The following is a 17,720-nucleotide window of genomic DNA, read 5'->3' as shown; positions in this document are numbered from 1 at the left end:
ATGAAAAAAATGAAAGATGGGAAAAAATATGCACAGAGATAGAACAGCACATAGGAGGAACGAGAAATTCAGAGTCATGGCGCATCTTAAAGTCGCTCCAAAGAAATAAGACAGAGAAAATCAAGATCAGTCAAATCAAACAAAACGAATGGCAAGAATACTATAAAAAATTGCTAACCGAAGACCGCCCCGAATTCAAAGAATCAGAAATAGACGGAATAGAAATCTACACACATGACGAAATCGAATTAAGCCTAGCTGAGGTAAAAAGAACGATCAAAACTCTAAAGAACAAAAAAGCAGATGGTCCCGGCGGAATACCAAATGAATTGATAAAAAACGGATCGGAAAAGTTATTCCGTATGATACATAAAATGTTTGAGAGAGCACTGAATGGAGAAGACTTACCGGCAGAATGGACCCAAGCATATATGACATCAATATACAAGAAAGGAAATAGAAAAAACTGCGAAAACTATCGGGGAATCAGCATTATATCGTCTATAGGCAGACTGTATGGAAAGACCATAAAGGAAAAATTAGAAATATATATACAAGATAAAATCGGAGAAGACCAGGCAGGTTTCACAGCGGGGAAAGCTTGCTTAGATCACATTTACACGGTCGAACAACTAATAGAAAAAAGAATGGCCAAAAATAGATCCGTCCATCTGGCTTTTGTTGATCTTAAGAAGGCATATGACTCAATACCTAGAACCAAGCTATGGGAAGCAATGGAAGACATCGAAGTTCCACGAAGATTAATAAACGTAGTAAAAGCACTCTACAAGAATAACGAAGTAGCTATCAAAACGGGCAATAGAATATGCAGTCCATTTAAGACGACAAAGGGACTACTACAGGGTTGCTCCACATCCCCCACCCTGTTCAAAATATTCCTGGAAAAAACCCTGAAACCATGGAAAAGAAAGGGCGAAGGAATGGGTATACCAGTAAGGAACGAATATCTATATACGCTAAGTTTTGCCGACGACCAAATAGTGATCGCACAAGACGAGGATGACCTCAGTTTTATGATGAGAAAACTGGAGCAGGAATATACAAAGAATGGGATGGAAATAAACCTAAAGAAAACTGAATACCTAACAACGGAGAATACAGAAATAAAACAGCTGGAAATAGACGAAGGTAAACAAATCAAAGGAACAGACAAGTATAAGTATTTAGGTTTCATAATATCAAACAAAGGAACAACGGAGGAAGATATAAAAAATAGACTAGGACAAACAAGAGACTGCATACGAAAATTGAACCCGGTACTATGGGATAAGAACATCAGCATGAAAACAAAGAAAAAAATATATAATACCATGACAAGAAGTATCCTCACTTATGGGTGTGAAAATTGGACAATAAATAAGAAAACCAAAAACAAAATAAGAGCAACAGAGATGGAATTCCTAAGGAGAAGCTGCAGAGTAACAAGAAGAGATAGAATAAATACCATGGAGATTAAGAGGAGAATGGAAATGAACTCCGACATAATAGACTACATCGAACAGAAGAGGTTAACCTGGTACGGACATGTCAGAAGAGCAGACCAAAATCGGTGGATAAATAGAATAACAGAGTGGAGCCCGATAGGAAGAAGAAAGAGAGGCAGACCCCGAAGATCTTTCAGAGATGAAGTGGACGAAGCAATGAGTAGAAGAAACCTACAGAAAGGGGACTGGCTAAACAGGAAAAATTGGAGAAAACGGTTGAGTGAAGGAATACAGTGAAAACTGTGGAAATCCATATATATATATATATATATATATATATATATATATATATATATATATATATATATATATATATATATTTAGATAAGTTTATTAACAAATAACTAAGAAATTACAGAACCTTTATGTACAAGTAAGTTAAGTATTTTTATATATATTTGGCTATCACATGCAGCAACCTAATCTTATTAGTTCTTAAGGTTTTCTTATGCAATTTTCAATTTATTTAAATTTTGTAATGGATTGTGTATTTTATTATCTTTTATTTTGTGATATTGACGATTTATGTAATTTCAGTAAATTTTAAATTGTTATTTTTCTGACATTTTGTAAGCTTTGTCCAAAAAACTGTACAATTTTCAGTGACAATAAAGCATATTTCCATTCTATTCTAAGTCGTAAAGTGAATAAAGATACAAATCACATTTATGCCACTTTCATATACTACCGGAATACACAAATTGATTTGTTTGCCGATTGGTAAAACTAAAAGTTCCAGAGCTTTCAAAAACATTTTCAGTCTGCTACATGAACCAATCTAAAAGTTAGGTCTCGAGGGAGGTTTTTCGTGAACGGTACCATAAATACTTTAAGGAAGTGAAGAAGTGTATCAGAAGAACCAACTTGCCCATAAAACCTTTGCTTGTACTTGAAAATAATCCAGGCCATCCAAATGAACAAGAACTTAGATCCAGTGATGGTAATATCCAAACTATCTTCCTACTACAAAATCGGAACATCTTAATTGCATCCGATGGATCAAAATGTTATCCAAAAAGTAAAGTTTTTTATATAAAATTGCTCATCCATATTATTTCTCAGGATGGTGATATAACGCAGATCCTCAAAAAATTTATTTTGAAGGATGTTGTATTTCTCTCTTACCTGACTTGATCCAATCATCATGGAAATATCTATGGTCTACAATGAACGCTGTATTCCAGGAAACGGAAAAATGTGATCCTCAAGATAATCTATTTATTTCCGATTGATTTAAAATTTTTTAGGAAAAGGATTCGAGACAAGTGAAGAAGATTTAAATTATTGGTTTGAAAGGACCAAACAAACAAGGGAAATTATGACAGATGGGGAAATATGTAGAGCAGTACAACAAGAAGACTAAAGCCTAGTAGAAATATAGAAGCTATCACTACTACAACTGTAAAAGTAAAACTAGATACTGCATTTAATTATTTCAAACCTGCACAACATGGACTGAAATGGCGTAAAGATATTTATAATTTTTCGAAACATGCGAGATAAAGTTTATAAAAAAGAACTATAAGTTGCACAAAAACAAACCTCAATTAAGGATTATTTTAAATTGTTAACGATGTAATTAGTAAAATGTGAGATATGTAAGTTATAAAAAAAACATGTAGAACATGGATACAAATACATAAGCTTTACCTATTCCTTTTATGAAATGCTTTATTTTATTTATTATGAATTCTTGTATACAACCCAGTAATCCGAAAAATCCAACAATCCGGCACTCTCTGGGTTTTAATATTACCGGATTAGTGTGATTCTACTGTATTAATAAAATAAAATAAAATTCTAAAAAGTATGCCCTCAAATAAGTTACTATTTATATAGTAATAACACATTTTTAACGTTAATAGTTCTTTGTCGCACGCTCGGAAAGAAAAAAACAGCGTATCTTAATATTGTTTTGGTAAGTATATTTATTATATATATATATATATATATATATATATATATATATATATATATATATATATATATATATATATATAAGAATAAGAAAAAAGAAGTACTTGTGACTCGTTTGGAACAAATATATAACTGTTTTGGATGGGTTGGAGTCATTAAAAACTCTATTGGTTAACTATTTTTTAATCTCGAGCTTTCAATTGTGTTTACAATTATTATCAAGAGCTAAAAAGACAAAATATCTTACAAGGTTGAACTAAAAAGAAAAAACAATTTTTGTTAACTTACCAAATAAAAATTAGTTTAGTAAGTAAAAATTTACTAAATTTACAAAATTTACTAAACAAAAAAGAATGTTTAAACGAAATTTTACTTTTGGCAATATAATTGTCAAAAATAAAAATTTTATGTTGGCATTTATGACATTGAGGCTTATTTGTAATTGGTTGCTATTTTAACTTATTTATAAATTAAATTATTTTTGTATTAAAAAAATGTTTTCAAAATTATAAAAATTTTCAGAGAAACATTTATTAGATTAAAACATTTTTATATTAAATATTTTGAAGATGTATTAGCAGTAATTTTTACTTACTAAACTAATTTTTATTTGGTAAGTTAACAAAAATTGTTTTTTCTTTTTAGTTCAACCTTGTAAGATATTTTGTCTTTTTTAGCTCTTGATAATAATTGTAAACACAATTGAAAGCTCGAGATTAAAAAAATAGTTAACCAATAACCCTTTTATTGACTTCAACCCATCCAAAACAGTTAAAGTTAAACTTAAAGTAACTAAATTTAGACAAAAAAAATGTTAATTTCTATTGGCATCATATTGGTAGCATTATTTCTTGACGTTATAAAATTTATGACGTTCATTAAGATATGTGTTTATAAATATGCTTCCAAATATGAATGAATAAATTGACATTGCCTAATTTTGCTTTAAAAATAGTTTCAGTAAAATTGTTAAGACCACCTGTATATTAAGTTGACAAAAAACACTGTACATTAAAACTGCGATAATAATGTATCTAAAAAATGAAAAATTTATAATATATACTCGGTTAACCGAGTCCAGTTCCAACTGTCTAGTACATTTAGTAATTTTTACAGACTGAAAGTGACTGGAAATTACTATACAACCAATAGTACGTGCTCATACACAATATTAAGTGTAACGTAAAAACAAAAAAAATGTCACCTAGTTTATTAACAAAATAAAACTGATTTATTATTAAAACGATAGTTTAAATGTTTACTTTTAAGATTTTAGTCGTTTATGGATTAGTATTTACAAATGAAACGTTTTTATTGTTAATTAATGAATATACACTCCAATTATTCAGAATTGTTGTTCTTTTTTCAGTGAAATAAGTCTGCAACAGTAAGTTTATTTAAGCTATTAATAGTGCGAGGTACGAATTTTTGTGTTGTATGTTCCTGATAGAGAATATATCAAAATTTTCCCAAGCTGAGGTAGCAGACTATCTACATATATTAGTCTTTTCCTCGTAAATCCCTCAATCTAGGTGAGAGAATGAAGCAATAAACCTACCAAATTCTTGCAGTAGGATGGATCTCAATGAAACTTTTTGCATTCGATTCGTATGAGTGTCAAGAAATGTTGTGAACAAAAATGATAATGTGGAAATGAAATTTGCATTATTGAACAAGGAAAGTTCATTTTTCAAAGTACATTTCGAAGTGATGAAAAATGATAAATTTGTAAATTGGATATAATTGACAGAAATGAGTTCAATATTACTGCTATGGGTTTTTGGAGTCACTGAACACGAATATCATGACGGCGATGGTGTGCGAGGCACTTGTTGCCCAGAACGTGTCTTGTCATCTAGAGTTTTGTGGGAATTCGATACAAAATCAGTGCAAACTCATTATTCGGTGGTTTTTGGGGTCGTTGAACACTAATATCATGTCGACGATGATGTGAGAGACACCTGGTGCCCAGGACGGCCTCTGCTCATGGAGTTTTGTGGAAATTCAAAACAAAATCAGTGCAAACTCATTAGTCGGTGGATTGTGGGATGGATGAACACTAATATTATGTCTACGATGATGTGCGAGGCAGCTGCTTCCTAGGAGGGCCTCGGCTTCTAGAGTGTTGTGGAAATTCGATACAAAATCAGTGCAAACCAGGTTACTCGGTAGTTTTTGGGGTCGCTGGACACTAACATGATGTCGGTGATAGTGTGAAAGGCACCTGCGGCACAGGCAGGCCACAGTTCCTGGAGTTTTGTGTAAATTCGATACAAAATCAGTGCAAACTCGTTACTCGGGGGGTTTTAGGGTCGCTGAACCCTAATATCATGTCGGTGATGGTGTCTGAGGCACCTTGTGCTCAGGAGAGAGCTGGTCTTTTGGAGTTTGTGCATCGGAGACCATTATGATATTAGTACCGTTATGATATTCGTGATCAACGACACCAAAATTCCCCGAGTAACGAGTTTGCTATGATTTTGTATCAAATTTTCACAAAATTACAGAAGATGTAAACATTTGGTAGGTTTTGGGCTTTTTACTACTTCATTGCCTAGCCTAATCGTCATCGTATTTGAGAATGTAGTGAAATATGAAATAATAAGAGTGGAAGATTATTATTATTAATATTAAATATAAACGCTCTTTGGTTGTCATTGGATTTTTACTGAAATTCATTCCTGCAAACATGGTTTTCGCTCTTTCAAAGAGAGGATATAATATTGAGAGCAAACATGTATTAGTTTTATTAGTGTTAATAATATTTTATTGCTGACCTATTGGCTGTCACAACACTATGCAACGTTCTTGGAATAGATCAAATTAAATGTCCTAAGAATGTACGGGCTCTTCCTAGGCATATTCGTTAATTCTCAGAGTTCACCGCGGTTTAGGGCCTAAAAATTCTTTTTGATATATCATTTTGACTATGAAGCCCCATACATTTTTAATGGCCTTCAAACCAGGACTTGTACTGACCATGTCAAAACATTTATATTGCTGTTAACCCACTCTCTTATTATTACTTGAGTCATATAAACTGGAAAATTATTCTTTAATAAAAATTAATTATAATAAACGGAGAATGAGAAACGAATATTTATTTCAAAATAATGTTTAATCTTGGAATGTAAACATTTCTAAATATTTAATTCAAAACTGGGTATAATAGTTGTAGATTTGCCTTCCATATTATATAAAGACCATTCAAGTAACATTTCTATAATATGAGTTATATATCATGCAAAACTAAAGATTACCAAAAAATAATTATGGTTTGCTTATGCTTCTTTTATATGTTTCCTTCAACATATTCAAATTTTCCTCTAAAGATGCTACTTCTTCGAATCTCTGCGCTTCTCTTGCTTGTTTAATATAGCTTCTAACGATATTCATTTGTTCTAAAATAGGATCAGCTTCTTCTGTTACTGTAGTATCGTTAGCAACATTAGCAGGTGACCAACCCGTTGTAACTGTAACCTTCTTTATGCTTGTGCTTGCCACTGGAATATCTTCGTCGATGGGCTTTTTGGACCTAAAATTCAAGTATGTCTTAATTATGCAAGTGCCAAATATGATGAAGTTTATTTGCGTAGATTTTAATACAACCTTTTTTTAGCAATATTGATTAAGTAAATTGTGGCAATGAAAAAGTGACGGGCAAGTCTATCTGACTAATATTTGACAATAATTAACACCTCGCGGATATGTCACTGCTCGAATGCCGACGACACGATGCCCTCCGATCAATTCACTGGTCAGAAAGTCCGGTAACTCGAGGTAAAAATATTTAATTTCGCGCACCTCATTGGACCTCACCCTAATTAGCGTTTTTTTTATTATAAAAGAAACGGAAATGTTTTTTATTGAAATTTAGTCCCACAATTGAATGCAAATTCAAATTACAAAGGGGTGGATACATGGGGGGTGAAAAAAAAAGAAATTCCCCCGCTCCCACAAGAAAGTCCAAAATTAAAGAAAACTTATTATTTATGTCTTTGATGTAGTTTGGGTTTATCCTTATTATGTCTTTTGGTTGGTATTTCTTTGGAAGTTCCCCCTCCCCCAAGTTGGAAATCCCTCCCAAGGCAAATCCGCCACTGCTAAAAATATAAAAACACTGGCATCATTGTATACAAAAACTTAGGAACACCTATTAGCATTAAGGAAAGCTCAAATGTAATTTATAGAATACCATACAAAAATTGTGATTAGTCATACATCAGACACGCATCTAGAAATCTAATAGGCAGACTCACATCACATAAAAGTTACCTCAGAAATAATAAAAATAATGTGCATTAATAGATCATGCATTAGTAAGTATCATTCATTTAATTTCAATTAGACTAAAACACTGAGACATAAAAACAAATCAAATAAAAGAGAATTCCTAGAAATCGTATCCATAAATAAATAGCAATACGTTAATAAAAAAATTGACATTAATAAACTAAGCAATATCTAAAATTACATTATGTCTTATGAAAACTAATATTATTATAGGCCAAAGGAAGGAGGGGCCAAGATACATAATATGTCTTTTCTTGGAGTGTTGTGATTGGCCAAGGAAGAGATTTTGAGGAAATGGTACGAAAGGAAATCAAGGTTTTGATTTGGAAAAAGACACATGAAAGTGAGTAGTGAAAAAAAGGGTTTGTTAAGTTTTGTGGTAGCAGCCAAGCAGTGCAAGCAGAGATCTCCAAAGCTCACAATTGTAAGTTTCTTTCAATACAAATTATTTGAGGCTAGGTTGTCTATGTCTTTCTTGAGAGGACATCAGATTCGGAGAGTTAGAAGCAGCAGCAGAATGTCAAATTTAATTTTGATAAGAAATAATTTCTATGGGCAAAGATCGACTTAGGAGGGGAGTACCTGAACCCGGAGGAGCCTTAAAAGAAGCAGTTTCACATTATAGATATATAGAGTGGATTAAAAATATTTTATCGGTGATTGAATAGAAACAGTTTTCTCATTAATTTCTAGAACCGAAGAGCATGTTAGGAACATCTGATCTGTGTGTTGTAGATGTTGAAAATTTATAGTATAAATGTTTTGTTAGAAAATTTTGTTTTTATATAGCAGGTATATTAATCTTATTTCAATACAATATATTAATGAATTTTACATTTGATATTTTTTACATATTTGCAAATACAAAAACAAAGATAATGAGCCACGAAAGTACAACCTGAGACAAATCAAGTTATAGGGTAAGGTCATTGATTTAAAATTTAAAATCACTATTTTTGCTTATCATTTCAGTATATATAAATATATATATATATATATATATATATATATATATACAGGGTGAGTCATGAGGAACTTTACATACTTCTACCATATGTAGAGTCCCTCAGGGAGCATATCATGTCGCCACTAAAAAATGTCAACTCCTCTTCTTTATTAATTAACAGGGTGATTTGTGTAATTGACCATTTATTTCATTTTACTGTAGTGTTTATGCGGTTCATTCGGTTTTTTTAATTTTTGCATGATACAGTACACTACTATCAAGCATTCGACTGGTATTAGCTAAACTAAAAAATTCCAGGACTGGCTATGGAAAAATTAATTTGGGGATTCGTATTAAATATTACACCCTGTATAAATTTTTTTTAAAATGCAATAAGTGATTTTCAAACTACATAAATAGCCAATGAAAACGACATATGCGACAATGTTGTCGCACTTTTATTAAATTTTTAGTGAACGATCAAATCTTACCAAAAATAGAACAACCATAATGAAGTGTCAAATTATAATGTATTAATTTAAACAAATGGTATAAATTTCAAACATTTTAATTAAAATGAGTTCCTACAACATAATCTAATACGTAGAAAATTAACATCTTTACTGTCACTTTGTATTATCTCTATGATAGAATCAATTGTTTTTCAATTTTAAATTTTTACTCATAGATCGTATTGGGGCATTATTTTCGATAAATAATAAATTTAATTGATTAAAAAGTCAAACCTCTTGTATGTGTTAGTTTTTGTTGATTGTAAATGATTAAAATTTTATGTCAAATAATAATACATTGCATCAACTTTACTAAATAAAAATAAATCTAAAAAAGTTTAAAATGAAGGTTGGCGTTGACCGTTTGACGTTTCTTGATATTTTATACCCATTGTCATTATTGTCATTATCAATTGTTATTTATGTGTACAAGAATACATATTTCTTCTGTCATATCTACGTTAAGTACATTGTGTTAGTTTTGGTACAGCTTTTGTTACTTTCGTTCAAAATGCCACATCAGTTTTCAACCACAGAATATGCAGACATAATATTTGTTTATGGATTCTGTAATGGGAATGGTAGGGCTGCTAGTAGAGAATATCGCAGGAGATTTCCTAATCGTCGAACTCCCAGTCATCCAACATTTGGGTCAGTTTTTAATTATTTGCGAGAAAATGGCACTTTTCCTAGTGGAACAACAGAGCGACATGTAGATGAAGCGCAGGAAGATGACATTTTGGACGCCGTTACTATGAACCCTACAATAAGCACTAGACAAGTAAGTCGAGAACTCAATGTTACTCAATCAAAAATAAGTAGAGTCTTACAAAAAAATAATCTATACCCATATCACATTCAAATGGTTCAGCGACTACATGCTGGAGATGAGATCGATAGGTTGGAATTTTGTAGATGGATTAACAATAATCGACCAACGCTATACAGGACACTATTTACAGATGAAGCCCAATTTACCACAGACGGGATAAATAATTCACGAAATTCACATGTGTGGGCAGAAGAAAATCCCCATGCTATTCGAGAACGTCGTTCTCAGTTAAGGTTTTCGGTTAACGTGTGGATTGGTGTCATAAATAACCAATTAGTAGGTCCTCACTTTTTTGATGGTCCTTTAACAGGGCAGGTCTATTTGAACTTTCTACAAAATATTTTGCCGAATTTGCTTGCCAACGCGAACGTTGCTATCCGAGGGATGTATTTTCAGCATGATGGGGTACCCCCACACTTTTTACTGGCAGTGAGACAACATCTCAATAATGTTTATGGCAACAGGTGGATAGGACGTGCAGGTCCTATTTCGTGGCTTTCAAGATCCCCTGATTTCAATCCCGTTGATTACCATATTTGGGGACGATTGAAGCAACTAGTTTACGCAGTGAATATTAATAACCGACAACAATTAATTGATAGAATTATACATTGTTGTAATACTATTAGAAACGATCCCCAGAGTATCCGTAATTCAATACGTCAATTAACAATTCGGCAACAAAAATGTGTACAGGCTGCAGGGTTCCATTTCGAAAATCTATTTTGAATTATTTTTATTTTGTTACCATTATTGTATCTTTTCCAGTTCTAATTTATGGGTTTATCATAACTATGTACATATTTCTAGTTTTTTTTTAAATTGTTCTTCGTTATTGTTAGTAGTTACTGTTTTTTGTTGTGCAGTGACTCAGTTTATCATTTCAATTAAAATGTTTGAAATTTATAACATTTGTTTAAATTAATTACCTTATAATTTGATACTTCATTATGGTTGTTCTATTTTTGGTAAGATTTGATCGTTCACTAAAAATTTAATAAAAGTGCGACAACATTGTCGCATATGTCGTTTTCATTGGCTATTTATGTAGTTGGAAAATCACTTATTGCATTTTAAAAAAAATATATACAGGGTGTAATATTTAATACGAATCCCTAAATTAATTTTTCCAAAGCCAGTCCTGGAATTTTTTGATTTAGCTAATACCAGTCGAATGCTTGATAGTAGTGTACTGTATCATGCAAAAATTAAAAAAATCAAATGAGCTGTATAAACACTACAGTAAAATGAAATAAATGGTCAATTACACAAATCACCCTGTTAATTAATAAAGAAGAGGAGTTGACATTTTTTAGTGGTCACATGATATGCTCCCTGAGGGACTTTACATATGGTAGAAGTATGTAAAGTTCCTCATGACTCACCCTGTATATATATATATATTAGGTTAGGTAAATGCAAACTGGACGAGGAAACCTACTGACCAACCGAACGGTTCAACTGACCGATTATGCCGATGATATTAATTATTAATATTATGAGTAGAACATCAACAGGAGCACAAAAAACATACGCAGAGTTAAAAACGCAAACAAAAATGCTAGGTCTGAAAATTAATACATAAAAAACAAAAATTTTATTTAAAACAGACGAGAAGAAATATAGTCCCACAAAATATTATACATGAAGATGACATTGAAACGGTTAGAAAGTTTACATACCTGGGAGTAGAAATCTATGCCGACGGATCAGAAGATGGAGAAATACGGAAGAGAATAACGCAGGTAAACAGAGCTTATTTTGCCCTCTCCCATATATTTAGGTCTACGGTCTATGCTATGGCAGTGAAGCATGGGTCCTGAAGGAAACATCCAAAAGCAAACTCGATACATTCGAAAGGAAAGTACTGAGGAGAATACTAGGACCTGTGAGAGAAAACGGAATCTTCAGAATCGATGCAACAACGAGCTTTATCAACTTTATAAGGAAGCACCACTGTCAAGACTTCATTAGAATACAATTGCAAAGAGACCGGTTAGAAAGCCAAGAAAGCGCTGGGAAGACACAGTAAATAACGACGCACAAGCCCTTTTAGGAACCCATCTATGGAGTAGATCAGCCACAGACAAGCAAGGGTGGAGGCAAAAAATAAAGGAGGCCAAGGCTGTAGTGCCATAGCAGAAGAAGAATATAACAAATACAAATAAAAATAAGAAATCAAAACTCACCTCTCATATTTCATTTTCTCTATTTCTTGAGGAGTTGGAGGTGGAGGTAAAGTTACTAAATAATCCTTGATGTAGATGGATGTAGCTTTTCTAATGTTATTTTGTAATAGAACTGCTTTCGGAGTGGATGGATCTACAGGAAGTGAAGCTATCTTTTTACTGAGGGTATCGATCATTTGGGCTTTATCTGCAATTGTAGTTCTCAGAGCCTGAAGATCTTGTAATATATATGTGGTTTCTCCAGATATGATGGAGTTGTACATCTACAAAAGAGAAAATTGTAATTGTTTTCTTTTTTAAAGATTAAAGGCATTGCCTCGACTAAGGATCTGTACTGATCAGGGGTAACTTCATTCCAAATTGGCTACTCTTTGGCTTTAAGTTATGTAATATCTGTTGTGGGTTGTTTCTTAGTATCTGTTTCATTGTATGACATACTGTTTCAATCGTATTTAGGTCAGGACTGCAAGAAGGACAAGAAAGGACATTTATATTGTGGTTTCCAAACCAGTTTTTTGTAGCTCTTGCCGTACGACAGGCTGCTGTGTCCTGCTGAAAAATATCATTCTCTTCAACATTTAAGTTCACAATGCTTGGTAGTTCTTTACAACAGTCTTTGCAAAAAGCCTTATGCTTAGTGTGAATAGTTGTTTGCAGTAATCACAAACACATACGTTGAATTTTGATTCTTCACTCAAAATTACTTGGAACTAATCTTCTACCGACCAAGAAAGTTTAGATTTTGTCCACATGAACCAGCCTGGCTTGGTTCTGCTCTGCTGTTATCAGTGGCTTCGTCTATAAAAAAATATAATTTTTTAAATCGTTACCTGTAATTCAAGTGCATAAAACTTTAATCCAGATTTATATATCCACTTGTAAACGCATTCTCTTGACAAAGCTGTAACTTGCTTTAAAGTATTTCTTCAACCTTTTTTGTAAACTTTTACTAATATTCTCCTATTCCTATCAGAAACTAGTTTTGGATGACACAGGCGTTTACCTTTTTTACCTAAGATACTCATTGTTTCCCCATAATGTTTAATTATATTCCACACTTTAGTTTTAGGAATATTAAGTTCATCCACGAAAATATCTTCGTTAACGATATCACTTCCTGTTTCCTAAATAGCAAATGTCTAATGTTGGTGGATGTCTTGAAATTTTGGAAAGTTATAGATAGCTTTAAAGATCAAGCCTTGTTGCAAGATGACTTAGACTACAAAATTGGTGCAATCATAACAAACTCCACTTAAATGTAAAAAAATGTTTTGCAAGTTTTTCTGGTAGTCAATAAAGTTGAAACAAGCTATACTATTAATATTCAGCCACTGAATTAAGTTTCCTCTATTCCGGATTTGGGTGTAATTTTTGATGAGAAGCTTACTTTCTGTGACCACATAAACTCTATTTCAGTAAAGGCATCTAAACTTCTTGGTTTCGTTACTAGGAATTGCAAGTATTTCTCCATTGATTCAACAAGATTAGTGTATTGTTGCTTAGTAAGAATAATTTTGGAAAACTGTTCAGTTATTTGGTCACTCCATTTTCAGAACAATACTGATACCATAGAAAGAGTCCATACATTTTTGAGATATTGTGCTGTCCATGTCCACATTACTATTGAAAATCATGATTATTCCCATATCGAACAACAATTATCTTTACCCTTACTCAAAAGCCATCGTGATATGTTAGGAGCTATATTTATATATAAGGTCATACATACTGTTAAGCCAGATTAACTTTTTTAATGTTCCCCATCAAGCTTTATGTTACCACAATGTTTTCAATATTCCTTTCCACAGAACAACCTATGGTATTCATAACCCATTGAATAGATACATGGGCTATTAAATAATCTTGATTTTGATATTTTTAATATAACTTATAACTCAGTTAAAAATATCTCTTGCTTTGTGATATTTATATTGGTATTGTTACATTTTGTTCTTGTTATATTTTTGGTATGTAAGATTTTAGTCTCGATTTTTTTTAACTTTTTGATATTGATTTTATATTATGAGTAATTTTAAGTTTTGAATCCTAACTATGATATTGTATAATATTGTAATTTAAACTGTTACATGGGTTATCCCATGTATTAAATAAATAAAAAATAAAATTATTTCTCATTTAAAATATTGCTTACTTAAAATTATTATCAAATGTATTAAATAATAATATATTAACAGTCAAATACCTGAATTTGTTATATATTTTAATTTGTATGAATATATAGTTATTAGAGCTGCTTCTACAGAAATAATTTTCGACATTATGACCTAACCTACATTACATATATTTAAAAAATAATTACCTTTAAATACATTTCAACTGAAGTTTCAATTTGACTTTTCATCTTTTGCAAATGTGTGTACAACTGACAAATAATGGGTTGTAAAACTTGCTCTATTTGAATGCGCCTTCTGCTTTCTATCATGTCCAAACAATGGTAACATATCCTTAAGGTGTCAGATTCTTTACTGGCACTCTGTTCTTTACTATTTCCACTGTTCAGAGGTGTCACAATTGTCTCTAAAAATAATAATTACATTTTATAAACTCCTTTACAAAATTAACATCATAAGCTGTATGCTGTACAAAGTATACTTAGGTGTTCATGCTGTTTGGAGATGTGTATATTTTCTTCATGGTAATTATGTGGCTTAGCTATAAGATCTTTATTTTCTTAATCGTTATTAATTTAAGCTCTCTGTTGTTTAGTACTGCTTGACATGTTATTTGTTGTGTCTATGATATTCTGATCATTCAACAATAGCGTCTCATGATATTTAATTTTAGTATTCACTCCTAACTCAATGTACCACAGTTTTTAAGTCAGAATTCCATCAACATGCATTGATTTTCTTGAAATTCTAACAGTAAGTAAGGAATACCTTAACCAACAAAAGCTTTTACCCTGAGTGTGGAATCCAGGGTGCTGTTTCATCAAAGTGGTGCAGATAAAATCAAAGATAATCAATTCTTATTACCTATTATATTTTTATTAATTAAAAGTGCAAAAAGCTTCCACAAAAAAAGGCTGTTGATAAGAGATCATTATTTAGTGTTTATAAATCATTTATAGTCCAAGTAAATCCACTCAAATTATTGTGTACATCTGTTATGGTCCAGGATAACTTTTAAAAGCTGTCTAAAAATTGTGCTGCATGTGGTAATGGTCGTAGTTGGTTAAAATAACTTTTGGAGATATGTTGCTCATAAATTGCATGCTTATTGCAACTATTCAGATATGGAATCACAACTCAATATCACTTCACTTGAAACTCAAAGGAAAAGATCTTATATTACTATTTAACATTGTGAACATTTGATGTAATTGTCCTGACCTACTCTCTAAAATTAATCTGTCTGTACCATCTCATATAACTTGACAATTACAAACATATCAAGAGTCTTTTCACAGCTATAATTATGCCTACAATACTTTCCTACAGAGAATGTTAACGCTAGTGAACACACTACCAAATTTAGATATATGTACCAGAGCTGTTTTAACTTCATTGTTACCATTGTTGTTTTAACTGTATTGTTAATACTATTATTATTATTTTGTAAGTGTCCCTTCTCTTTGTAAACAAATTTTTCTTTTTTTGTGTCTATTGGTTTAACACTGGTCTAAATGGCTTATTTTTTGTATATTGGGCTTGCCCATAATAAATAAATAAACAATACTACCCTTGCTATTTCTACTATAATTGCAATTAAAGGGTATACATTTAAAATTCACTTTTTGTAAGCATCAGTAATGGGGTCCAAAATTTTGAAGAATTTAAAATGAATAATTTTGAAAAAAAATTATAATTACAGTGAAAAAAATATTTTTGACATTTTTAAAAATACCATATTTTTTCAAAATAAGCCCAAAACTATTAAAGATATGTAAAATTCGCTACATAATAAAAAGTTGGGAAATTTTTACAGAAATTTGTTTTCAAAAATGGTCTTTTAAGTTAAAGATATGTGGGATTGAACCACAATTTATTATAAGGAAAATAACATTTTACCTAAAAAAAATTTGAAATTCTACTCTAGAAATCGTTGTCAACAACAGATTATTAAATAATTTTGTTAGAAAACAGTTTATACTGCCAAGATTGTTAAAAATATTGTATCATGTCCTTTTAACATGTTGTGTGTGGATGTCTGTGGAAACCTATTTATTAATAAAAATATGTTTAATCAATGGCGTACATGCTCACCATCTGCACATTAATGAAGGCACCATGTGCCTCATATATAATATGCCATCTGCATGGAATGTGTTAAAAGATGGTCTTTTAAAGTTCCTCTTAGCATGTGACTGGTATATGTTGTTATGTGACTGGTATATGTTATATGTTGTCCTTAAAATGGTGTTTTAATTGGCTGTCTAGCTCAAAAATTAAGAGAGAGCCAAAAAACCAAACATTTTTTTAATTATATTGATGAGTATAGGAGAATGTATGTATATGTATATGGAAACAATGAGAGGAAATTGTGACTGTTTTTAATCACAATCCCATGCCCCATGCTAGTAATAAATACTACAAGAAAAACTTACGGGCAGTATCATATGGTAAAAAATATGAACAGGAATTACACATAATACTTCCACACAATCTACAGTGGTGCTGCCTTCTTGTTATGTTAAAGGAAGATGCACAAGATGGACATCTAGAAACTGCCGAACCATCTAACCAAGCCACTAACTCTTGTTCATGTTGTTTTCTATCAGGTGCATATACTCTTAATAACCTATCTAATCTAATTATTAATTTATTAGTTTCTGCTGTCTTATGATCTAGTCTATCCCTTCTTATGGATTTAAAATAATCTGTATGAGACACTGTAGGTCCAGGATCTTGAGGTTCACTGTATTCTAGATAATATTTTTCTTGAAGGGATATTTCTTTTCTTAAATGTTCAAAGTCTTGATCATCTACAGTGAGAATTTTCTTTTTAACTTTTCCATAAATACCTACAATAAGTACAAATTAGTTCAGCAGTTACATTCTACATTCATTAAATGATTATCATATACTTATAATGAATAAATTTTGAAAAAATATAGTCAACCTTTGATGGAACTAAGTAGGTCTTTCTCTTCTGAATGTAGATCTTGAAAATGGGATATTAAATTATTTGCAGATCGCAAATCCTTGTGGCAAATGGGACAAAGGAATCCCTCTTGAATTGTAGATTCGGCCATTTTAAATTAATTTAAATTAAATTGTTTATTTAGAAATATAAATTTACGCCTACATTCTAACCTATTAAATAAAAATGTCAGTGTCATAACTGTCATAACCATACGTCATTGTCATGTCATTGTTCATGTCTATGGTTCATAACCAGAGAACTACAAAATGTATAACTTGGTGGTTGAGTTTATCGAAAGTACAAGCTGAATATAGCCGCAAATGTCACAATGAAATAAAATATTTCGGTTTGGCAGTGTTCTGGGGTGTTTTTATAATTGATATGTTGTGTGCTTCAAATATAAAGAGAGAAAGCTTTTAA

The 17,720-nt window shown here is 31.5% G+C and overlaps 1 protein-coding gene across 1 annotated transcript; it reads right to left on the bottom strand.

The window, feature by feature from the left end:
- Window positions 1-6,521: 6,521 nt before the first annotated feature.
- Window positions 6,522-17,499, bottom strand: Rbsn-5 (Rabenosyn-5). The gene is made up of 5 exons (XM_072531800.1): window positions 17,277-17,499; window positions 16,762-17,178; window positions 14,515-14,732; window positions 12,195-12,457; window positions 6,522-6,957 (listed from the first exon to the last, which is right to left on the bottom strand). Exons 1-5 carry the CDS (start codon window positions 17,407-17,409, stop codon window positions 6,693-6,695), a joined length of 1,296 nt encoding a protein of 431 aa, XP_072387901.1. The 5' UTR covers window positions 17,410-17,499; the 3' UTR covers window positions 6,522-6,692.
- Between the last annotated feature and the right edge of the window lie 221 nt (window positions 17,500-17,720).

The sequence above is a fragment of the Diabrotica undecimpunctata genome, chromosome 5, assembly GCF_040954645.1.
Source record: "Diabrotica undecimpunctata isolate CICGRU chromosome 5, icDiaUnde3, whole genome shotgun sequence".
In the NCBI taxonomy this organism is placed as follows: Eukaryota; Metazoa; Arthropoda; class Insecta; order Coleoptera; family Chrysomelidae; genus Diabrotica; species Diabrotica undecimpunctata.
Note: the sequence above shows the minus strand (reverse complement) of the source record. Positions and strands in the feature narration are given on the sequence as shown.